Genomic DNA, 24,633 nt, shown 5'->3' on the forward strand with positions numbered 1-24,633 from the left:
CGACATATATATATGTCGGAGATGAAAGAACACCGGAGTCTGTAATTGAACAATTGTTATTCAATCCGATTGTAATTGTTCGAGAGTTGTGATAATGAGCTTGGGCTCGAGGCGACGGTCAGTCGCCGAACGTAGCCGCGGTCACGGGATGAACGCTTTGCCTAGCAAAGGTATGGAGTAATTTTATAGCTCTCCTTAAAGGAAATATTCGTTTTGACACGCCACAGTAAACATTCCAACGGTTTCTGTCCCGTGGCTCGCCACACGCAGACCCTATTCTTCGAGTAAGATGATTGCCAGATGTCGATGCGTCACCGCAGTACATGTTCGGCTAGCCCGAGGGCCCGTTATAAATCTTAAGGTTTAGTTAACTAAAGTCCTTCAAACAAACAAACAGTCTTTGTCCCAACTACGAGAAGATAGGGGAGACATATTTTTCAACGAGCGGCGTCTCCCATTAGCAACTTTCCCTCGAGGGCGGCTAGCATCCTTTTCTAACCACCGATATGGAGATTGACCAATTAGTAGCAACGTCAATTTCCCTTACTTTCTGAACGAAGGCTTTTCTCGACGAATCCGATGATCTCGTGTCCTTAGACACACCCCATTATAGTTTTCCTCTGTGGCATCATCAGGACGGGAAAGTCATTCTCTCTCGCGATCTCATCGACGAAAAGAGTAACCCCTTACGACCAGTGAATATCACGCATCCGACTTAGATTTTGTGAGTACGTTCATCTATCATCCCGTCGACCGCGGATTCGTTATTGAACCTAGGATCATTGTCATTAGTTTCTCGAGTGCCTAACTACGGTTTGTAACACGGTACAAGTAACACGGTTACTTGTCCGGCTCTATAATAATCGTATTTGCACTAGTCAATGTCTTCTCTATTGCATAACGACAACGTGTAACCCAAACGAAGATTCGTTTCACGCTCCTAACCCTAATTCTAATGTCCGCTCCGACATATATATACACAATAGTTCTAATAAACGAGTAATTAAAGAGAGATAACTTTTTATATGATAACTCTCACTTAATTGATGCGACATCGACTGAAAACCATATGCAGAGATATATCGTTGTAACATAGAGTCTTTACAATTAATTGCTCAATACTAGATATAATTGAATTCAATATCGAGCATTAATATAGATTGTAAAACTAATGTTATGATCATTTACATGGTAATGTTATAAAAAATACTACAATAAATATTTTACTTCTACAGTTGGAATAGTTTAATTACGAGATTTCAACAAGATATCTGTGTTTACAGTTCGTAAAAACTTTATCAAAGTAGTCATCTGCCAACCGCGCTTAACCGCGTAGTGCAAAATAGTGATATTATTACGCTGATAAGAATGTGGCTTTTTATTTTATCCGTTTTCGTCTTTGTCTAAATTCCTCTTCGTGTCTTTCTCGAAGGATATAAAATAGGACGGGAGTAAACTAAAGCTGTAATTTTGTTGACGCAAATGCGAACCTTTGTGTTAGGTGCCAGGATATACCTTCGTTTAAATATATAATAAAGCGTAAGTTGCAAGCGGCTATCGAACATCTAGCAAAAGCTATTTCGTGTTTCTGATTACTTACAAAGATAACTCTTGAAATTTGACTAATTTATTAATTAACAATGTATACACGATTATCTTCGCTTATTCGTTTCTTAATGTAAATGTTTAAATTGTATGCTTTTTAAAAGTAATTTAATTCAATTTAAAATTGAAATGATTATATATGAAATTATGATAGATACTTATAGAGAAACGAAATACTTGAGTTCATCCTAAAATAAAGTCTAAACGTCTTATATAAATGTATATACTTGTTTCTTTGACAATCAACGCAATGTTCTTTATTGCATAGGTTACGTACGAATCTGCAAATGGCTGAATCGATGAAAAAGAGAAAGGTATGCGTAATAGGAGCCGGTGCAGCTGGCCTCTGCGCAGCTAGACACTTTGCGCGAAGTTTGAATTTCGAATTGAATGTGTTCGAGCAAACAAATGATATCGGCGGTACATGGGTTTACAAAGAAGCAACCGAAGTCGACGAAAATGGTTTGCCCGTTCATTCGAGCATGTATCGAGACTTAAGGTTTAATTTTGTGCACTTATTTTTAATTTACTTAATTAATTTTTCAACTTATTTTACGTTATGTTATGCCTATCGAGTAACTGTTAAAAATAGAAGCAGAATATTGGATTTGTCATTGTAGAACTAATTTACCGGCGAAAATTATGAATTTCCCTGATTACCAGAGATTGAACGCTGAAGAACCATGTTGTGTGACACATCAGGAAGTTCGCACATATTTACAGAATTACGCGGAATACTTTGATTTACTTAAACATATTCAGGTAAGCGGGAATAAGTCTCGTTGTTGTGTGAGAAAATTTTTATTGACTTGCTATGAAAGGTATAATGTTATAGTTTGGAACACGAGTAGAATCCGTTCGATTGCAAATTTCAGCCGAAGGCAAAGAAGAATGGGCTGTACGAACAAAAGTTGTAAAAACAAAAGAAGAGAAAGAAAGTATCTTTAACGTTATAATGATCTGTAATGGGTACGTTTTTCATAAATATTAAATATCGTAACGATTCGTGATAGGCTTAAATTTCGTTTTTATTTAATTTAATTCTTTTTCAATGATATTTTATTAATTTTGTTTTAATTACATTTGATTTAGACATTACTTCGATTCTTACATACCAATGATACCAGGAATCGAAAAATTTCCGGGTACGATACTACACAGTCATTCATATCGAAAGTCAGAAGATTTTTCTGGTAAAAGCGTTTTAATCTTGGGAGCAGCTGCTTCCGGAGTCGACATCGCTCTTGATTTGGCTCACCACGCATTTCGAATATATTTAAGCCATAATAATGAAAGGTACTTCCAATAATTTTGGAATATAGTTACTTAATTAATTTTCAGTGAAGAAATTAAAGCATCATATTTTTAATGCATATAGATTAAATAGCCCCTTACCACCAAACGTAATCGAGGTGTTAGGTGTGGAAAAGATAGAGGAGGGGAATATTCTTTTAAAAGATCAAAATTCCATTACGGTGGACGTATTTATGTTTTGTACGGGGTATCGGTACAGTTTTCCATTTCTAGACGAAAACTGTGGAATTCGAGTAGATAATAACTTCGTGACTCCTTTATATAAACATTTAATTAATATTGACCATCCTACAATGTGTATCGTTGGAGTGCCTACTGTCGTTGTTCCATTTCCTATGTTTCACATGCAAGTAATACGATTGATATATTAAATGTTATATTAAACGTGTATATGAATATTATTAAACATGCGAGTAGCGGATATATAGATGTAAATTTTCCAGATACAATACTTCCTTGCATTATTAGAGAAAAGAGCAAATTTACCAACAAGATCAATCATGCTGGAAGAGATGAAGTTAAAAACCTCGAAGAAAAGACATGCACACAAATTAAGTGACAAACAATGGGATTACAACAATGCGTTAGCCGATGCTGGAGGTTTCGACCGTTTGCCAAAATTCTATAAACTCGGATACGAAGTGTGGTCAGCGCAAAGGAAAGCAAATCTTTTGAACTATAAGAGGGCTAGATTTGTATTATCCAAAGATCAAGAAACTGTTGAGTTAGTCATACCGAAAGGAAGTGTATAAATATAAATAACTGTTAAAAACTGTTAAATATAATATTACAGTTTTATAAGTTTTTCATAATATTGATTTTATTAATGATACTGATGTTGTATAAAGCCGATGATGAATGACGTGATCGATTTAGAATTTCTGATTCCACTGTCGGTTTCGAAACCGTGAAGCAAATTTATTAAAATTATTGTGCAAGTTATAAAAGATCACATAGTTTTATTTTTAATCCATTCTGCTAGCCCGATAACGTCGGTGTAAACGCCAGGTTCGTGTGATCCACCGCAATCGGGGCCCCACGAGGTTATACCGATCATGATACCCTTGTTAACCAATGGACCACCAGAATCACCCTATAAAAGATCAATGATATTCAGAGTAAGTTAGACTTCAGAGCAGAGTCAATGTCTCTGCTTGTTATAAAATATATTATGATTTACCTTGCACGAATCTTTTCCTCCTTCTGAAAATCCGTAACAAACCTGCCGCTCTGTTACTTCATATTTGCCTTTGTAGTCCGCCATGCATTTCTCTCTCTTCATTTTCGGCACTATAACGTATTGCAGAGTCTCCGATAATACAGGATCGAAATCCTAAAAGTTTGTTTGTCTGCTACAATTCAACGTAACAAATATAGAGCCCTTGAATAAAAATATCATTATGCCCAAGATATCGGCTATTTAATTCTTTCTGGGTTACAAGGGATGACCCGATTAACAAGTTAATATTGAACAAAGGATAGACCTTCTACGAATAAACTTACGATGAAGTAGCCCCAACCGGCGATTAAACCCCAATTTGTGTCAACGGTTTCACTGCCCTCAGGCAACTTGACAGGTTGTGTCGCGTTGTTAAATTCAAACGGTGGATGCACTTTGAATACCGCAATATCGTAATCGTTGTTTCCTTCATCGTAATTTTCGTGGTAAGTAAGCGTCGTTACATTGTGAATAACACCACCAGTATCGAATTTGCTAGATCCACTACGGACGGTTATCGAAAATTCGGGATTGTCGATAAATCTATGTCAATCGAATCAAAATTAAACACAAAAAACGAAATTCAAAATCGAATTTGAAAAGGTTTTTTTACTTACGGAACGACACAGTGAGCAGCAGTTACTCCCCACTCTCTATTGATGATACCAGCACCGCATGCATGTTCATTATTTGCTCTGTACGATAACTATTGCAGATAATCATTCCATTATTAACGTCGTTAGTTTTGTTTGGTCAGTTACTCGTTATCTCTAACGAATTTTATTATTTATTATTATTCGTTTCAGATGGGAGAGAGTGCTGTCATTGTATAAAGGTTAGTACAATAAGACACGTAGAAAGACGTGTTGCATAAGTTTAACATAAGTTTGTGAATGTAAATCTTTCAAATACATGAATATTTTCAGTTAATTTAAGAAACAAGTGATCTAATGATCGATATAATTATTTACCATATATGGAACTTCCGTAATATTGATAGGTGCTCCATCGACGATTCGATCTACCGCTGGCAGCTCCTGTCCCCTCGTCTTCGCTACAGATATTCGAAAGTCCCGTCAGAAGCACGTCTTTTAAGTTTTATTCGTCTATCGTTATTATTTATTTCGTGTACGGGATAAAGTTAAGACGTTATTTTATTGGTGTGCAAGAATGAAATATGTACGTATGTATATAAAATGACACAAGCGTATAAAAAGACACGTATAAAAAGTTTGTAAATGGAAGTGCTGAAAATAGGAATGCTGATCTGTCGTCTTGTTCGACATACTGAAAAATATGTCCATATTCGCATACTTACATCCGAGCAGTAAAAGGGGAATTGCACAGAAAAGAAGTTCGTTCATATTGAACGTAGCTTATTCGTGACTGTTTTTGCTTTATCCAGCGTAAAGTGAGTTTTACGCACCGATTGCCCAATTTATCCCCGAAGCTTATCGGAAAACGCTTTTAACGTAATTATACGAGAATTTGTTGTAACGGTCGTAAAATTACTGTTTGCGAGGGGCGGTCGGTAACGTTATCGTTAGATTACACGCACAGGTTAAATGAGCTATTATTTAGAAATTAGTTTCGTAAGTTCGTGGAAAACAGACGTAATAATACTTATCGAAATATTTATCGAAAAATAGAGTACGTAAATATAGAGCAACATATATTATTTTTTATTTCTTGATCATTTTCCCATTCTGTTAAGAAATTATATAAGAATTACAATTACAATAATTTTTTAGTGTGGGCACGTAAAAGAAATTGATTTCAAAGAAACATAAGAGCTCGCGCAAAGTACATAGTTTAATAATTACAAAAAAGTAAAGGAACGAAGCGTGGACAGCTATAAGGGGTGTCGAAGAAGCTTCATAAAGCTTGATTCGAGCCAATCGTTTTGCGAAACAATAGCTGGCAGGAGTGAACGTCGAATGGTTTTGTAGTTTGGTTGGTTCGCGTTAGTTCGGCGGTGCGGCGGTTTGGCGTCTAGTGAGCCGGCTGGTCGAGGGGTGGCGGTGCGGTAGTGTCGCGCCGAAACAACCCTCAGTCTAAAAGCTACCGCGGTCGGGTGCGTGTCTTTACTAACGTCTTTCTGCGCGATTATTTGCCGCATACGTCCATTTACGTTTCTCTTAATTGTGTATTGTTCTGGACCTGACCTCGGATGCCCTGCTCGAGTATCATAGTGCGGTTCTTTGTCGATCCAACAGATCGAAGGTCAAGTTAACTTCCGGAGCGAGTTGACGAATCAGCGGAGGAGTATCTAAACGGACGCGTTACCAGAGATCATCGTTTCGGTGAGTCTTTTGATCATGTGCCAGATATGCATTCGCCAGTGACATAACGAGATTCTTTGAGGAATTTCTGGTCGGAAACGCGAACATTCGTTATAGATCGATAATCGTCGCGAGTCTTCGATCTGTGAAAAAATATTCCATTTTTACAGTATCAAGTTCTTGCAGTCATATAAAAATACTATTAAATGACACGCACTTTAATGTACTTGAATCTAATAAATTACTATATAAGCATTATAATAAATACGATAATCCGTAAATACTTTTTGTAGCCATTGTAGATATTCGATTGACAATTAACTTGCCTCATGACCTATCGCTTTTTATATCGAATTTTTCACTCTAGTTGCGTCTTCTTCGACATTGAAATGTAGGGCGTATATCTTATAACGCAGAATAAAATATAGCGTGTTTGGGCGCGATGAAAGAGCCTATTATTTGTTCTTTATTTAACCTGCTAAGTAAACACATGACTTTTGAATGTTAATGTTTAGTGTAGTAAATGAAGACGATGTTTAACATTTTTTTCGATAACGTCTTGTTAATGTTATTCGATGCTGTTTATTGACTGTTTTGTGCGATAGGCAAGTTAGGCACGTAGAAACAGTACATATGTGATATATACGACGTAATATATTAGAAATGAAACTAGCTAGTTCTCTTTTCTTTTAATCGATGTCAGTCTCGTCTAATTCGATCGAATTCAGTTGTCATGCGAAGAATCTTTCGATCGAAACATTCCATTTGTTCGCCATTAATCCACCATATTGGATCGATACTTATCGAATAGCGATACTTTGTTCATTATATGTATATGCAAAGAATCATCGCAGAATTTTTCATCGAAACGATATCTTAGTTTGAAGACAATTTCGTTCTCGAAATTCGAAAACGATTACATTTTCGTCCGATAAATATTCAGTGCCAAAAATAGGATCAGCTGAGCTTTGTTTAGGCTTTTTTTAACATGTTTAGCTTCTAGATAAATTCCAAACGTTGCGATTGTGACATCTTTGCTACGAATAAATCGGTCGAACGATTAACCTAAAATGATCGGAAACAAACACGATCGTGATATATAGAGCAAACATTGAAGGGTTAGGTTACAACATCTTTTCTTGGTATCGCATTTTTGTAACTTGTTTCGACTTTCGATGAAATGAATTCAAAGGCAACCGGCAATCGTATACGCTCTTTAACATTGATCCTTAAACAACGCGACAAAGAAATATTATCGATTTCTTCCTAGAATTACTAATTAGGATATGATATTCTACAAAAGATATATTTATTTACAGTGGTTAGGTTTCGGTGTTCGAAATATTCGCATTGTACGATCGAAAGGTGATTTTTCATCGTTCGTATGAAAATCATTTTTGATATTATCATGTATTATTAAAATGTGGATATTTATATACAAACATTTATTGTTGTGAAAATAAGGAAAAGATTAAAATCTAGACAAAGATTAGTTCATCTACTGAATATTATGACGAATAGCAACTGTACCTTGGATATTTTACATGTTTTCGTAAATTATATGTATTCTATGTATTTTTGTATTTTTAACCTTTAACTACTAGTACGAGATTCTAGAAAAACGTTTACAAAGATCGTGATAATTTTGCTCTAAAACAACGCATGAAATAACATCTCGCTAATCTTCAGTTAGATAGCGCTTTGTAATCATAACCTACAAATCAACATTAAAATTTTTCAACGACACCTTAGAATGCCAGCGGAAAGTTAATATATTTCCATTTCGCTTGGATGTAATTTCACTTTATAATTTTTCTTTTCTTTTGACTTTTACACCGTATATCTCATATAATTTTGCAAATTACGTACATCCTACGCACAGCTATATCTGTCACTTTCTCGCGAATGCAAAAAAATCCGCAATCCGTACTATTTGCGAAACGTTTAGTACGTTGGGTTTATTTCAAGCGTAGATTTTAAGCCTAGGAAAGCTCTGCGTGTCTCGTTGAAAACGATACGTAAGATACAAGTTAACAAGCTGCGAAAAAGAGCGAACAGTACAAGCGTATGTGTATCGAAGATCGACGGACACGCTTTATATTTGCAGTTTTATAAAACATGCGATCGAGCTGCGCTCGAGGACACTCGAGGACGCTCGAGGATGCCCGAGGACGCTCGAACCACACAGGCCTCGCTTCCTTCGGTATTAAGCACGTATGCGGTTAATTACGTTTTCAAAGATGAAGCTTTCGAGTGAGTCGTCGATGTTCCCGCCTGCATGCATATTCATTTATGCATATACAGCTTCGTCGACTTTATCGGTGTCTTACGTATGTTATGACCTTATGAACGGGGATTGCCTTTGCATTGTTGATAATACGAGAAAACGAACCAATTTCTAGAAACGGAAAGCCATTTAGATCGTTGCATTTCTTCGTTTCACCAGCAAATCCAGTTCCGTTCGATTTTCAATGAGGCTTCTTTATTATTCTCTGGTAACCTTTCGACGCGAGATATTTTTATTTTCGTGAATTATTCGGTTACGATGTAGTATGAATAAAATTAAGATAGCAACTACGATTAAAGGGTTGACAGGAATATTTCGAGCAGGCTAGTCCGATTGGGGTTGGCACGGGTTCCTAGAGTCGAGGTCAAAAGTTCACGCGCTCTCCGAGTGGCCAAACTACGTTTCACCTTCTGTTCCCTACTGTTTTCTCTGATTCTGCCGGAAACAAGAGTAAATCAAAGATAATCATCGCTAGGAACGTTAAAAGGTGTCGGTATATTTTTCCGAACTCTCGAACGGAACAAATTTTCGCGGCATAAAATGTTATTCCGCGACTGTTTCCCCCCTTTTTTTCTCTCTTCTCTCCTTTTCTGTTTTCTTTCTTCCCCTATTTTCCCTTTTTTAATGTCACGCTCTTCTATCGGCTTTATAAATATCAAGTCGGTCGACCTATAAATATTGAGTAGCTTCTATAAATATCGATTAAAAGTGTATGGGTACGTGCTAAATTATCATGCTTAACGGTCAATGGGATAATTGAATTTTCCCATAAAAGAACCATGTAAGGCCTAAAATATTGCCACAGAGTAGATTTTGATCGTCATCTTCATTAGACGTTTCTTTGTGACAATAGTAGAAATATTTTCTATATTATTAAATATGTTGGAGGATGTAGAGTTGTACGTTACGTGCAGACACTTGTAACGCTAAATGTAGAAGTGAAAAGAACGTTTGAAAAAAATATTGGAAGAAAAACTTGCGGGGGAAATATAGAACTAGATTTCTTTAAAAACTTGACGCTTCTCATACTGAATAGGTTGCAGACAGTTGTTTGTGAAGAAGGAAGGTCGACGAAATGTTAACTATAAGATGAATATTAATTCGATTATTGTACATGTTCATTATGTAAATCTCGCCTTGGTGAAAGTTACAAAATAATTTTCTAATTTTAATATCATTTTATGATCGAAGAACAGGAGGATTCTAATTAAGTACAGAGGTGATAAAAGTATTTTAAGTATTATAGGTATCAATGTTCAGTGGCATTATCTTTAACGCTTACATATTACGCACTTAAGGCGGCTATTCATGCTGTATACTAACTTTTTCTTAGATATATGTTTGCAGTAAATATCTCGTAATTTCTACCTATTACATTTTCACATTAGTTTCACATTTTACCAATGCAGTAACCTCCCTCTCTTTCTCGATTCTCTCTTCTACAAGAACCGAGAATTTTAGGGTAGTTTTATAGTCATAAAGCACAGTGTATTATTGTACCGTAAGTGCATTTGCATTTGTGGTAACTCGACACCCTCAGACCGTGCGTCCATATGCATCCATGTGCGTCGTTTCATCGCTTTGTATGCACAGCGATACACAGTGGAATTTCGCCAGTAAAAATGAAACTTTGCAAATCCTATCTAAATTCTATCTCCCTTCAATGAAGTCGCTAATCGGATCAGGAATCGAGAAAATTGTCAAGATCCGCGAACCTTCCAATCTTCCGTTCGATATTTTAATCTCTCAATTCGCGCTTTGTTTCCGCCGTTCGCCAGACCAAACCGTTCCAACTTACCTGTCTGACTATGCATATTTCGTTATCCGTCAACCTGCCAGTTATCGCATATCCGGATGATCGATCGTTCAAAGTTCGACGAACGAGAGAAAGAAGACAAGAACGCAAACAGCCAAACGCACGAACAAGGACCCAGTCGATAAATTATTTTTAGAACGTTTGCTTGGCCAACGCGGAATTAACGATCGAACCTGGCAAACGAGGACGATACGATCGAGGTCAGTCGCGATTAACCTGCGAGGAAACGATACGTTTACCTTGAACGTTGGATTTTCCCTGCGGTAGCCCTTTAGCCGCGAAGAATACGCATCTTGCACAAAAGGATTCTCTCCCTCGATAAACTCGACAAAATATCATGTACGGAGGCCCTTTGCGACACTTAAACTGAAAATATTGCAAGTACAATGGCTCACGAAGCAATTTGAATATATACCACAGAAATATTTTACAATCGATATTTTACAATATTTTACAAATATTTTACTGTTCGCGTTATACGAATTGCTCGTAGAGCAAAGTGGTCGACCGCACTTTTTCAAAATTTTGCCTTCCTCGGAGTTAACTAATTCCAGCCGGATCAGCGGCTCGTATAAAACAAAACATTTCGATATTTTATTAGCAACGAGTCAGGACTACTGTAATCATACTGATAGAATTTGGGACTAATCTGAAAATGTATATAAAAGTGGTTTACTGCGAACATACGACTAACAAAAAGTTGGTACACGGTACGAGTTATCGTTTTTAAGCGTAACGTTAAATTAATAACGCATTTCATTCCAAACTCGATCGAAAAGGTAGCTTTGAGCTGGAATTATTCGACGACATATGGAATTAAAAAATTCGCTCTTTCATAAACGAAACGCGATTCATCGTGTTTTTCATCTGCGCCTTTGTTTCAGCATATCGAACGCGCGAGGTGTACGAATTAAAGATAAAACGTAATAAATCGTATCGATGCGACAGGGTCGCTGGCAGAATCGAAGGGACTTTGGCAAAGTGCGATCGTTTGACGCGATAACGTAAATCAACTGTTAATTGCGTGATACCGATGCACTGTTGTACAACCTCGTCGTTAATCCACCGATAACGTCGAGCTTTTTGTCGTCGAGGACGACATTTCGGGTTATTTGGCCAACGTTCCCGAAATCTTATTAATGGTTTTCCGCCCAGTCGCGACGGTGCACAACCTGGAATTCCATAGAAGTCGCGTTTCCATGTTGTTTCAACGATACGATGCAATTTGTTAATGAAAGTCGCACTTTACCTTAGTTTCCGTCTCGAAGTGGAATAAGGTTAGAGCATTAGCCGAGATTGAATCAGAAACTCTGTTGGCTCTACCAAAGGAGAATTAATTTTGACTTTAACCGGATTCGTAGGAAGCGCGCGAGAATTGTTCGCTCGAAAAGGTTGCTTTGTTACGCGTACCGAGATATAACTAGTAACAGCACCAAGTTCAATATGTTCATAAGCATCCGATGACGTTGCTCGATTTGTAGTAACAGTATGTGAGCACTGTGTACGAATTAACGATGAATTAGCAATTGGAAGCATCATTTACCGTTCTTTTATGCAATCACTCGAGCGCGGACCAAACAAGCCACTGTCGACTATTGTTCCGTTAGCAACATTATCTATTATTTATTTGTAACACATCGATGCAAATGACAGATCTATATCCACGTGCTTCGATGATCCACAAGTGCGACGATAATAGCAAGGTAATAGTGATTATTAAGCGTTGCGAGAAAATACCTAGCAATTTCGATTCTTAGTTTTCGAATAATTCGTGGCCTATCAACTTCTAATCTCTCTGCAGATAAATTCTCTCTTACCTGTAGCTCGACGATCAAACGAGTTGAAGATCAACGAATTAACGAATCCCTTGAACGACAACGCTTATAGATGCCAAGTTGTTCACCGTATATTAACTCCGATATGTCGACTAGATCCATATTTTGGAATAGCTTAGCGGTTTCTTTATTAACGTCACGAGGGCACACGATTTTTCTAAAAGGAAAGAAGAGGAAGAAATATGCGAAGAAGACTTGTAATAGGTCAAAATAGGATTCAGCAGATCCTAGTTTTCTATACTCGTGAGAGAAATCAAATTTTATTGAATTTATCGTGCCATACAAGTGCGTTATTTACGCGTAACTCTTATTAGAGGTAAAAGAGGAAGATCCAGTTTCGGGAAACTTTACGTTTTAATTCCAGTCTTGGAGACGATCCAATCGCTGAAGGCAGCAACCTCTGTGTGAACACCAGGGTAGCCAGGTCTGGCGCAGCCGTAACCCCAGGACACTAGGCCAGCCAAACGTCCACCAATAGTCATGGGGCCGCCAGAGTCCCCTTGGCAAGCGTCCTTTCCTCCTTCTGGTATCGCCGCGCAGATTTGTCCCTCGGGCAATCCTCCGTATGATTTGTAGGCTTCGTTACAGGAGCTCTTCGATACGATAGGCACATCGACAGTTTTAAGGATCTCGGTAGTGCTACCGCCTTCTCTCGTCGCACCCCATCCGGTGATTGTCGCGGTGATTCCCACGGCGGATTCTTCGTCTTGTTTGAAGATCTTGATAGGATTACGCGTTTTGTCCAACACGAAGGGACTCGAAACTCGTAGCACGGCCACGTCGTTCATTGGTACTCCGTACCAATTCGTCGTATAGTTCTCATGGACGATTACTTCAGCTACCTTGTGTGAGCTTCCGCCAATGGATTTTATCGTCGTTCCGGCTTTCACGGTGATCCATTCGGGTGGATAAGACATGCAGTGAGCAGCTGTTATCACCCATTTGTCCGAAATGATGCTACCACCGCAGAAGCCGATGCCGGAACTTTGAAGGGACACTTGGTGTGGTACATCCTCGATCTTTGCGTTCGTTCCACCGATGATTTGCCCGGTTGGAAATAGGGAGTTCAAGATCGGTCTTTGCAGCGGCGGGGTCGCTGGTGGAATAATAATTTTATCTTCGGTTTAAAGCATACGGGAAACGATTAAAATGATTTATGCAGGTTCACGCTTTTATGAACGCGATTAAAGAAACGGTAGGTAGATTGCGGATATTTATATACACGTGGTACTTATATTTTTACGAGCACGGTTGATGCAGTGGATTTTAAATACGTTTAACGAATAGCGTGGGATTTTATAAATAGCCGAATTAAGTAGAAAAGCGTCCGGGTGTAATAAGAAGCGTTGACTTTGTAGATTTCCAATATCTTTATCAAAGGCTCGGGAGACTTTACCAAATATTTTCAGTTGCAATTTTGCACATAAACGTTAGCAACAGAAAGTGATCGAGTCAAGCATCGCAAAGTCAACCGAACATTTCGGTAAATAACGAGTTATTGAATATCTTAAGTTACAATTTCTTTAGATGAATTTGAGTAGCGAAAAGTGAATGGGTATGGTTGAGAATAAAGAACTTACCTGTCGCGGCAGCCAACAAGGCGAGTAAACTCAGTTGTGTGAACATCTTGCTTGCCAAGGAGTTGCAGTGTTTGTCTGCCTTTCTACAAAATTTGTGGTGTATTTATATGAAAATGAGTCACAAACAATAAATATATCGAACAAAGGGTATTATTGGTGGCATCGATAAGAGCTAGAACCAGAATTCGTAAAGCCACCGTACTTTACGCGGATTTCGTACGAAATCAGCCGTATCAATCAAAATTTATCGTTTTGATGGTAAGCTTTCTTCTTAATTTTTTGCTTTCGTTTTACCTGTTTACGTTTAATTTATGCTTTTTCATTAAAAAGGTATAATAACGCATGCATACGCTGATGTATACATATTCCTTGTAAATTATTATGGGACGTGGACGTGTATTTTTTACATCTTTATTAGCATAACAAAGAAAGTGGTAAATTTATTAAAATTTATTTATTTTATTTATTTAAATTTGACGCCTGTTCTATCCGCTATGTAACAAGTATTTTAAATTTATAATATAAAAATGATAGCATAAACGTCTGTAGTCTATTAACAAATATATCTTGGTATTTATAGAACTCTAATCTAAATCCCGATAAAAATTTTGAGATTAATTTGATAAAAAAAGTTCCAAGTCCGTTCAAAATCTAAATCTGCGTTTAGTCGTTTATAGACAGCGTTGTTAGCAATAGCGACAGAGTAAGACGCAGCAGATACAGGCAAGAAGAAAATCAAATTTTATTATATCAGCACGAGATTATCGTTATGATATCGAATACAAAGAACATACGGCATAAAGGTGATAATTGGATTTTTGCTGATTTTTTTTTTATTTCGATGCCGCTTGCAATTAATTACTAATACAGTTGAAAAGAAAAAATATGCTTTTATGTTATACGTTTCGTAAGGATACGTCAGTTTAAAAGTAAATGAATCCTTTGTAAATGACCAAAGGTATGTTTAATATTACGATAATCGACAGTTTTGAAAAGTTCGCTACGATATAAAAATACAGATTTAATTTTACTAGCAAGTAAAATTACGTTTTAAAACTATTTATCACACTCTTCGTTTATGATCCTTACGCGGAACGTTTCGAACGAGATAGTAATATTTAAATGTTTTAATCATTCCTTAACGATATTTTAGATTTATGCAAATTTTCACGTAATGACCAATAAAATAAATAAAGATCAAATTAATCGAAATTAGTACTTTCTGTCGTAGATACAATCTATGCACGTACGTTATGCTTAATCTCTAAATGGAAATCGCTATATAAATTATTGGTTTTGTCGCGTGAGCGGTATTAAAATCGCGATAGTTACATCGATACTTAATCCCGATATGACTTTACGCATAATACGATGAAGATTCTAAAAGCTCAAGTAGCAATCTTATCGTAGATCGTCTGGATTCACTGTGTATATTCTAATTTGTAAGATGTAACGACTAGTGGCCGACTAATCGATTAAGTCGACTATCCGGCCACTTTCCTAGGCGATGACTAGCCGGCAAGATTGATGGGCCTTAGATTTTTATTTACTCATAGCTTGATACAGCGTAGAAATAAAAATACAATGTTCTCTCTTTACTGTCATTAGTCTAATTTGAATATTTTTTAATGTATAGTAACGTAGTATACTTATTTATAGGTATGTAACATAATTGTTACGTTAAGAAATAAAAAATAATTATTTGTTTTTATTGAAATAAACTAAAGAAGTTAACCAATTGAGGATTATATACAACTTAATTATTATAAAATAATAATTAGGGAGTAGGCACCGTTATTTCTTAATTTTATCACAACAAAAATCTTCAAGATTTTCAAACGAAAAAACAACACGTAATAAAATAAATATAACAAACAATGATAAAAAAATTTCTCTTTGGATTAGCAATATTAAACAATCATTTTCTTCTTGTTTGATAAGCAGAGACAAGTAGTCGGCCGACTAGTTAGCTTCTTAGAAGCAGATTAATCGGTTAGTCGGCTAGTCGGCCAAAAGCCTAGTCGGTTGGTCGGCCAAAAGCCTGGTCGGTTAGTCGGCCAGAACCCTGGTCGGTTAGTTGGCTAATATCCTAGTCGGCATAACTCTATTAATTTGATTTGACTGTTTCTACATGTCGAAAGAAAGAAAGTCTCATTTACGCGCATTATGTTTGTCGAAAACAAATTTATGAGATTTCCATATAGATTTTCAGATTGATCTAACATTTTATCAATATAACCACCACGATAGTTGGTATTTCAATACAGTTGATACAATTTTAAGAAATTTCGTAGGTCAACCTGATATATTAGGTGGTCCGAATAGTTTCTTTCGTTTTATAAGGAAATAATGGATGCACATTTTCCGTTTTATATTATTTTATCGAATTACGTGTGATCCATTTTGTTCTATCAAAATAAAGATCACAACGTTCGACAGATTAGGTTTCGTGTCTGTATAAAGATGCATCGTTGTAAAAGACGGGTCTGTAGAAGAAAGACACTTTTCGAACAACCTAATATTTATCAGCTCTTCTATTCTGAATGTTCAAGTATTTTCACCGGTCATTATACCTGCTACGTTGTTCAGCTCGAATAAAAGGAAGCAAGGTTATGATAATAAAACAACATTTATTTTCTGTACAGTCGCTATTTACATGGCTGACGGATATTATTAGAAAATTTAACAAACTTTTTAATAACAAATCTTGAAAAAGGTAAACAAAGAGAAAGAAAGTTTTTCACGTATCATTTGTCCTTAAATTTGCACGTACATGTATACCGTATCTACAGTATACCGCGACTAGAATCGTTATCGACACAACCTGTGCACTGATTCGTCGAGTACTTTTCTAAATTCAGGAAAGGGTTGTTCGCGAGTTAGATACGAGCGTGTTGCCTGATCCACGAGCCATAGTGGGAAACGTCGGTGTAAACGCCTGGATACTTAGCAGTTCCGCAGCCCATACCCCAAGAGACGATTCCCACGAGTTTGCCATTGACAACAAAGGGACCACCAGAGTCACCTTGGCAAGAGTCTTTGCCTCCCTTCGCAACTCCAGCGCAAATTTCCCACTGAGGAATTCCTCCGACCTCCTTGTACGCTGCGTTGCACGCCGGTCTCGAGATTAGAGGAACCGATACCTTGCGGAGACGCAGCGGAAGCTGACCGGATTCGGTGGTACCCCAACCGGTGATCAGTCCGTATTTGTTAACAAGAGAATCGGGATTTCCTTGATACAGAGATATAGGTTTCCTGGCGTTGTTGAATTGGAACGCGTCAGAGTCCACCACGCGAAGCAGGGCGACATCGTTCGATGGGATACCGTGACGATCGCTGCCATAGTTTTCGTGTCTGATCACTTGCTGAACTCGGTGCACCGAACCACCGGAATTGACGTTGGTCGAGCCGGAACGTATGAGGTAGCCGCTGGCTGGGAAATCGGTGCAATGTCCAGCGGTTACCACCCAGTTCTTGGCGATTATGCTACCTCCGCAGAAGTGGCGACCATTGTGTTGCAAGCTCACTTGGTACGGCGCTGCCTCGATGGTCGTTTCCTCGCCACCTACGATGCGACCGTCCATTCGTTGCACGAAGTGGTGCACCGTCTGGTTTGTTATCGGGTTCCCTGAAACACAGAGGCAGAGAGCTTTGGTAAGACTATAACGAGCTGTGTAGTTGATCTTCGTCGATGGAAGAGCTCGTGACAAATGTGATCCCTATTGAGAAGAGAAGTAGAAAATCTTATCACGCAATTTTTGTGAGTATCTGTAAGCTGTAAGGCGCTGTAATTGTAACGCGGCAGAATTATATTTAATTAGATAGTCAAGTTTCGAAGCTCGTGGCAGAAGTCTTTGTGAATTAATCTTCGATCGCGTAAATTTGCAAGTGCAGAAATTCATACAGCGTGCATAATACGTAGAGATATATAAACGTCCAAATTATAGCACTCGTTACATCATTTAATCGAACTCATGAAAATATACATCTTGTCGCTCGTCGATTTACCGATATTATCAGTTCGCAAATTATTGCGCAAGAGTCGGAAAATAGTCGATTGTTTTTAGTTGACTTACGAGGTAAAAGATTAAATAAAGTAAAATTCCTTGGTATTTTATTACAGTAAATGTAACAGTTACATGTCCTAACACCAGCGTGTACGTGTTAACTTACCGGCCACTAGGGCAACGAAAGCGAGAAGCACGGTGAGCCTGTGCATCCTGAGAGTTACTTGCACTTTGGTCGATGACAGAGCTTGATGTGCGATACAGAATCGATATCCGTCGGGTTTTTATAGTGAAAATCAGTGGCTTTTAAAATAGACTATCGCACACTCTCGAAACTAATCTGAAATCTTTTTCTTGAATCGTCCGATGAGCTTATCTGGAATCACTTTTTCGTTCGATATTAATAGGTTTCTGCGCTGCAGAGGAGGTCAAGAGACACGCAGTTAAACTATTATCGATGGCTTTTAATCTAGTTTTCGAGAGAGCTATCGATCAATCGATGCTGAGGCTCGATTATTACGCACGTGTCACTAGGCGAGTTCGAAACGTCATCACGGTCTTTCCGTTTCAATTCGAGTTCCTCCCTTCGCTTCTCGATTAATTTTCAATCTGTCGAAATCTGCCGATCAAATCTGATCATCTTACCACTTCCAAGTATTTCGCTTATTACTTTTCTTTATCGATTAATTGTATCTCACCAGATGTTCGTTCAAGTAGGGAAAAAAAATTATCATCGTGTATTTATTTTGATTCAGATAACCGTAATTTTGCACAATTATTTTTACGTTCCGATGTTTCTAGTCAACTTTGTCGCGTGTCCTCCAATTTCGCACGATAATTGCAAATCCTCGGCGTAAAGTTCTAACGAAACGTCGAGTCGAATAAGAATTCTACCTCAAACTCGAAAAAGTCTTTTCAACGATAGAAAACTACGATCTGGTTGATAAGGACCCCGAGAAGGGTTTAAGCCGTTTCCAGGTTGTGACAGATTTCATTGACGCGTGAAATTTTGCAACTCGTCCCTGCGCGTCAATCCTTTATCCCTCGTTACTGACCTACATTGATAAAACTAAAGCAAAGTGCACGTTCGCCAGGAAAATCTCAACGATAGTAGTAGATAGTTGCGGTTTAATGACTTGCTACCTGCTACTTGGTGCTTACCGTGTTACTTTCATCAACATCATCAACAACGATCATTTACGAATTAATTATATCGGTAAATTACTAATGCGGCGTTTCTTATATTATACGTTTCCTAATTTTTCTTACGATCACACCACGATAATCGCACGATTCCTAATTTGTAACATTTTCTTGCAAAATTTCATTCCATTCATTACGAAATTTACCATTGTCTTTTTCCTAGAAAAATATATTAACGACGATAATCTCTGATTTGTTGCTTGTAAAATTTCGATAACGATATTAGTTCGATCGTACTGAAGACAGTCCTGATGCTCTTAAAAAGATAAAACGCGTCCGTTCTTTTTACACGAGCTTCGAAGCTTTCCCTTCTACGTAAGCATTGCACAGTGTTGATGAATATGGAGGGGGTCGATATAGTTCAATCGATAGCGAGGAATTGGAACATGTAGAGAAGGAGTAGCTCTTTCGAGGCGTCTGTAATATAATATATCGCACGATATTCGTTGGACTGAAATCAAGCCGGTTTAATATTTCATCTTCCTAGCGTACGTATTCTGAATGTTGAACGGCTGCATGTACATGTACACGATCGGAAAATAGAACGGTAACGATTCGATAGTGTACACCGTTGACGCGCGACATACATACGTGATTCGAAGGTTGTACAAAGTGGAAAATATCGAAGTTTTAACCGCGGTGGTGAGTGTCGCGTGTTGTCGAGCGATGATGAACGATGCGTGAAATCGCCAGGGTTTCCTAAGCCGAATAGCTTAAAGTAGCACTAACTGCTATAGACAGTCAATCGCCGTCAAAGTTATTCTTTTTGCTTTAAATCACTTTCTGTAACGTCACCACAGTATCGCCTAATTCCTGGCTTCCTTAAGTCCCTATACTCTTGACGATAAGTGCGTGTAACTTGGTTTTCTAAATAAAGTTATACGGATAAACTAATGTGGTAATGTAGTATGGATCGATAAATATTTTAGCATCGACTTGGTATTTACTTATCGTTAAATTATTGTTTATTCGACTTGTATTACTTAAGCAAAGTACCGTGTCTGCGCTACAAGGCAATGGGCACACTGGCAACGATCTGTCGCCGTACAGTTTTGTCGCTTACGAAGAGGACGTTCAGTTTATATTTTATAATAGCGCGTTTGACGACGCGGCTGCAGCGCGATTTTGTCGTTGTTAGGAAAAGAAGAAATTCGATTGATGCGAACGAGAGCGATAAATTGTGGCGCATTGCCTCGCGGCGCAGACACGGTGCTTTGGTTCTTGTGAAAATTGAATGCTGTGTATTTTGCAATTTCTCCTGTATAATTCAACTTTGAAGTTTGCGGACGCACAGAACGTTAAAAAAAGCTCGTAAAAGGTGTTGAAAGAAATCCCTGTTTCACTCACAGTTTATGTTTCTTACTCCAGAGAAATAAATGTTGATAGAATTTCGGCTGCTGTATTTAATTTTGCTTCAGAATTGTAAGAATGAAGCGTTCGTTATGGTATTTATAAAGAACGATACAAATTTCTGTTTGGCCTTCATTTCTCTACTCGTTGCCAGAAAAATTTCAATTTCTACAAAACGTCCGCATCTTAGAGCGTATTCTATTGCGATGGAATTTCGAATTGGCATTTGACGAATTTTTCTAGGAATTTTCTTCCTTATCTTGCTCGACACCCAGCGCTCTTCTATGTAATCTATGTCCCGAGGAGGGAAATGGAACGAGTATTTTCTCTTGATGACGATACTCGAAAATACTTTTTCTCTCTCTCTCTCTCTCTCTCTCCCTTTCTCTCTCTCTCTCGCTTTCGCAGTAAGCTCGCTGACATTTTTACATTTTTTACGAGTAACAACGTTGCTTGGCCAGCTAAGAGGATGAAACTCCGCAACAGCTATATAAATAATAAATATCCTCTTACGTATTACGCCGAGGAATAATCCTACTGTGTTCTTTACCTTCTTCGTGCCTTCTACGGTTCAAATCAAAACAAAACTTCGTTGTTTCCTTTACCTCGAATGCCCAATATCTTCAATTATCCTGCGTTCGTTCTCCATTAATTAAGAAATTAATTGCGCCATATCGCTGTATGCACTGACAATTTCGCGAAGGATGTTTGTCGAACTTGTAGACTGGCTTGTCCTGTACTGAACTCTTTTGGCAATACCAAACTCGAATCTCTGTGAAAACGTGCGTTTTACTCAACATATCGAGCATCGTCCATAGCGAAAGAGAAGCAAGCCAGGTTCTTCCTGTAAACGAGACTCTGCTAGATCATTCCAATAAACCGTATCTATCAGATAACTGCAGAAAAGCGAAGGAACTCGTCCTTTAGCAAATCAGATGTGGGTAACATAACGAAATCTACTGTGAAAAAAGTTACACTGAACATAAAATACGGTACAAGTTGGTTCGTCCGGTAAAATGTTCCGGGACAATAGAGAAACACTTGCAACTCCAAGCAACCGCTGCTACGAGTCTCGATAATAGAGGTTGACGTTCGGATAACCGATGTTGAGCAACATTTCTCACGGAAACTGTGTTAAATTATATATCAGCTTGGACAAAACACAACGACTTCTGGGTACGCGTTAAAACTGAATAACTAAAAGTACTCACGAGCGTAGTTCGGATAATAAAGGCTCAGGTACGAGTTCATATAACCGACAGTAAACAAAAATTGGCTCGTTCGGTGCTGGGATAAACGAACTTCTACCGTATCTCATTTTTCCATACTTACGTCTCGGAAGGTTTTGTTTTGAAATCTTTCATTGGCGCGTTAAGAAATATAGTTTGCTATGTACGAAGAGAACTATCATTTTTCCCTGGGAAGAAGACGCACGAACAACTGCATCGCGTTTACGCGAGATATGCGGAACTCATCTTAAAATTCTAAATATTTGGGTAGACACGAAGACGATTGGTTCTATTCCAAGAAATAGGTCATCGTTGCTGCGGCATAGGTAAAATACAAGCGAAAATTATTATCACGTACCGTCGGTTATCGCGAACAAAAGAACGAACCATTAGTTTGCTAGCACATTAACACGTGTACCAAGTCGTTATAATTCAAGATTCTTTGCCTCAGGCTCTATTAATCGCTCGCGTAAAGTTGCAGATACGTTTGGCAATGTATCAAACCTTTTGTTCGATTCAGAATTCCCATTCTCAAACTTTCGTAGGTGTTTGCGTACTTGGTACACTTTGTTGTTTAACCAAATGATCGTTTCTCGATTTTTAATCAAAGATCATTCCAATTAAAAATCGTTCTAACACGTTTATACATATTGAAGAGATGCGGCTTCGAGACACTTAACTACGTTGAATCCAGGTGTCTGTATGAGAGGAATTTTCATTCAGCTACAGTTATTGTATAGTAAAAGTATATTTCCTTTCACATTAATTAATAACAACTATTTTTTTCAACAATATTTATGAAGTATACAAATTGTAGGGTGTAAGAGATTTTTTTGAGGAATATTTCATCCGCCATTCTTGTAGCATTTCCAATAATCTCACAAAATAATGTTTGAAACAAAGATTAGTCAGCCTCGAATTGCCTTGAATTTGCAATAAAAAACTTTTTGAAAAATTGACTTTTTCAATAAAAAGTTACCTTGATCTTTGCAGATGGCACTGTGTATTTTTTGATTTGATAGGGTTGCAGCTGACCCCGAGACGGATTCAACGACTTACTGTATTACGACCTATGAATACGTAATTTCGTTGAAATAAAATTATTTTCCATATTAACGTTTCTAATTGCAAAAAGGTCGTGCGAAAGCGATAGCGTAACGTGTCGTTGAGTTCGTCTTGGCGTTAGCTACAACCCTATCAAGTCAAAAATACACAGTGCCATGTGCAAAAATCAAGGTGACTTTTTATTGAAGAAGCAAATTGTTGAAAAATTCTTTTTATTGCTGTTTGCAACCAGGTTTCGAGTTTGTTTAACTTTTGCTCGAAACATCTCTTTGTGAGATTATTGAAGATGTCACGAAAATGCTGCACACTCTTAATCTTTGCAGCCTGTATACCCGAGATAAAAAATCAATATCCAAAATTAGCAACTTACTTTCTCTATTGACAATAACATGGAATCGCCGAATATTTCTTAGCCCGTATTACGACGATCGGGCCAAATATAATATGCAGGGTGGTTGGTAACTGGTGGTACAAACGGAAAGGGGGTGATTCTACGCGAAAAGAGAAGTCGAAAATATAGAATAAAAAATTTTTTTTTTAATTTTTCCATCGAGACAACGATCTACAGTGAGATCCCTTATAACGAGACACGATAAAGTGCACGCGTACCGAGCGAAAATTCAAAGTCGATTTTCTCGAAAACAAAGCCTCGAACGAAAAATTCCGCTTGTTACCACCAGTTACCAACCACCCTGTATAATAGCTTGTTTACGTTTTCGGTCCAAAATTCTCGAACGTAAATCGTAGGTTAAGGGTTTAAGGAGCGTCATTCAGACGATCAATATTATCGTCAATATTTAAGGTTCTCAACATTATCGTACATAAGAGATCCTCTAGACAATCAGTATACATATATTATCGATACAATGTTAAGAACTTTAAATATTGACAGTAATATTGACAATAATATTGACAATAATATTAATCGCTTGAGCGCTACTATGTACACTAATGGGACTTTATCCCGTAAATTAAATACACGAATACGTAATTTAAGTTGCAAACTGTTCCATGTTGTATCGTACGATAGGATGAAATGATATTTCATCGTCGTCGGTGGAATTTTCTTTCTTTCAACTTCGAAACGCTGTTATAAGAACCTCGGCTATGTTGGTTCAGCAGTAAATGTTTGAATTAATCTTGAGCGATACTGTTGTCTCTTGTACATTGCTGGTCGTAAAACCACGAGTCGGTTCGTCAATTATTCAGGGCTGTGTGTACAGGAAATTCTTTGAAGCAGGCAATTCAGTTAAAAATAAACCACCTGTTTTTCACTGAAAAAATATTTTCTAACACATTTGATCTGGCATTTGTTCGTTTCTTTTTTCTTTCACGAATGATGTTTCATTCGTTTCTCATATTCTCGTATACCTCTCCATTGATAAGTATGGAAATGGAAAATAAGAAAAGGCAGAAAATACATCGTTGATTAGTATGAATTACCAATGTAGAGTTTATCTAATGTTGCTCTCTTTACTTAGACTGTCCTACCTAAAGCTTTTACATTTTCTAAGATACGTTGGAATTTTCCAGCGAAACGTTTGCAGAGATTCGAAGCAATTATTTTTCGATCGAGACAAACGTTTACGAGAAAGAAATTCAAGGATGAAATTTCATTTCGATTTTTAACGATCCAGTTTACTCGCGAAGGGTTGAAACCACGGAATTGCGAGCATCGATATATCGTAGAGGAAGTTTTTTCTACATATTCGAAATCTTGACGACCGTTTAATCTTTGACCATCTAAATTAATTACCGTGTTTTTTATGAGATATGCAGATATCCTGATACACTAGAGCCTCTCTTATCAGAACTAACAGGGATACAAAAGCGTTCGGATA

General features: G+C 37.6%; 5 protein-coding genes across 21 annotated transcripts in view; 2 read left to right on the forward strand and 3 right to left on the reverse strand.

Moving 5' to 3' along the window:
• The first annotated feature begins 1,343 nt into the window (after window positions 1-1,343).
• On the forward strand, window positions 1,344-3,720 carry LOC117230478 (flavin-containing monooxygenase FMO GS-OX-like 2). Of its 3 annotated transcripts, none has more exons than XM_033488009.1 (7): window positions 1,344-1,678; window positions 1,874-2,104; window positions 2,226-2,367; window positions 2,441-2,574; window positions 2,698-2,901; window positions 2,984-3,269; window positions 3,363-3,720. In XM_033488009.1, exons 1-7 carry the CDS (start codon window positions 1,641-1,643, stop codon window positions 3,669-3,671), a joined length of 1,344 nt encoding a protein of 447 aa, XP_033343900.1. In that variant the 5' UTR covers window positions 1,344-1,640; the 3' UTR covers window positions 3,672-3,720. The 3 variants fall into 3 exon arrangements, with proteins under 3 accessions (XP_033343900.1, XP_033343901.1, XP_033343902.1); XM_033488010.1 differs by having other exon boundaries at window positions 1,344-1,539; XM_033488011.1 differs by lacking the exon at window positions 1,344-1,678 and having other exon boundaries at window positions 1,893-2,104; window positions 2,269-2,367.
• Window positions 3,721-3,754: 34 nt separating this feature from the next.
• LOC117230482 (trypsin-7-like) lies at window positions 3,755-5,603 on the reverse strand. Its single transcript, XM_033488016.1, has 6 exons — window positions 5,457-5,603; window positions 5,110-5,192; window positions 4,756-4,844; window positions 4,423-4,681; window positions 4,100-4,252; window positions 3,755-4,012 (listed from the first exon to the last, which is right to left on the reverse strand). Exons 1-6 carry the CDS (start codon window positions 5,500-5,502, stop codon window positions 3,869-3,871), a joined length of 774 nt encoding a protein of 257 aa, XP_033343907.1. The 5' UTR covers window positions 5,503-5,603; the 3' UTR covers window positions 3,755-3,868.
• A 512-nt stretch (window positions 5,604-6,115) lies between these two features.
• Window positions 6,116-24,633, forward strand: part of LOC117230474 (glutamate-gated chloride channel) — an 86,434-nt gene continuing 67,916 nt past the window's right edge. For 3 of the 15 annotated variants that reach the window (XM_033487985.1, XM_033487986.1, XM_033487987.1), the window contains exon 1: window positions 6,128-6,441. The gene's annotated coding sequence lies outside the window, so the exon portion shown is untranslated. Of the gene's footprint in view, window positions 6,442-24,633 lie in introns of all 15 variants that reach the window. The other 12 variants (XM_033487988.1, XM_033487990.1, XM_033487991.1 and 9 more) reach the window with 9 other exon arrangements.
• Window positions 12,599-14,091, reverse strand: LOC117230481 (trypsin-1-like). The gene is made up of 2 exons (XM_033488015.1): window positions 13,939-14,091; window positions 12,599-13,454 (listed from the first exon to the last, which is right to left on the reverse strand). Exons 1-2 carry the CDS (start codon window positions 13,982-13,984, stop codon window positions 12,706-12,708), a joined length of 795 nt encoding a protein of 264 aa, XP_033343906.1. The 5' UTR covers window positions 13,985-14,091; the 3' UTR covers window positions 12,599-12,705.
• Window positions 16,549-18,291, reverse strand: LOC117230480 (trypsin Blo t 3-like). Its single transcript, XM_033488014.1, has 2 exons — window positions 18,112-18,291; window positions 16,549-17,566 (listed from the first exon to the last, which is right to left on the reverse strand). The coding sequence occupies exons 1-2, from the start codon at window positions 18,155-18,157 to the stop codon at window positions 16,818-16,820; spliced, it is 795 nt and encodes a 264-aa protein (XP_033343905.1). The 5' UTR covers window positions 18,158-18,291; the 3' UTR covers window positions 16,549-16,817.

This window comes from Bombus vosnesenskii, unplaced genomic scaffold (assembly GCF_011952255.1).
Source record: "Bombus vosnesenskii isolate JDL3184/JDL3185 unplaced genomic scaffold, Bvos_JDL3184-5_v1.1 scf7180000013267, whole genome shotgun sequence".
In the NCBI taxonomy this organism is placed as follows: Eukaryota; Metazoa; Arthropoda; class Insecta; order Hymenoptera; family Apidae; genus Bombus; species Bombus vosnesenskii.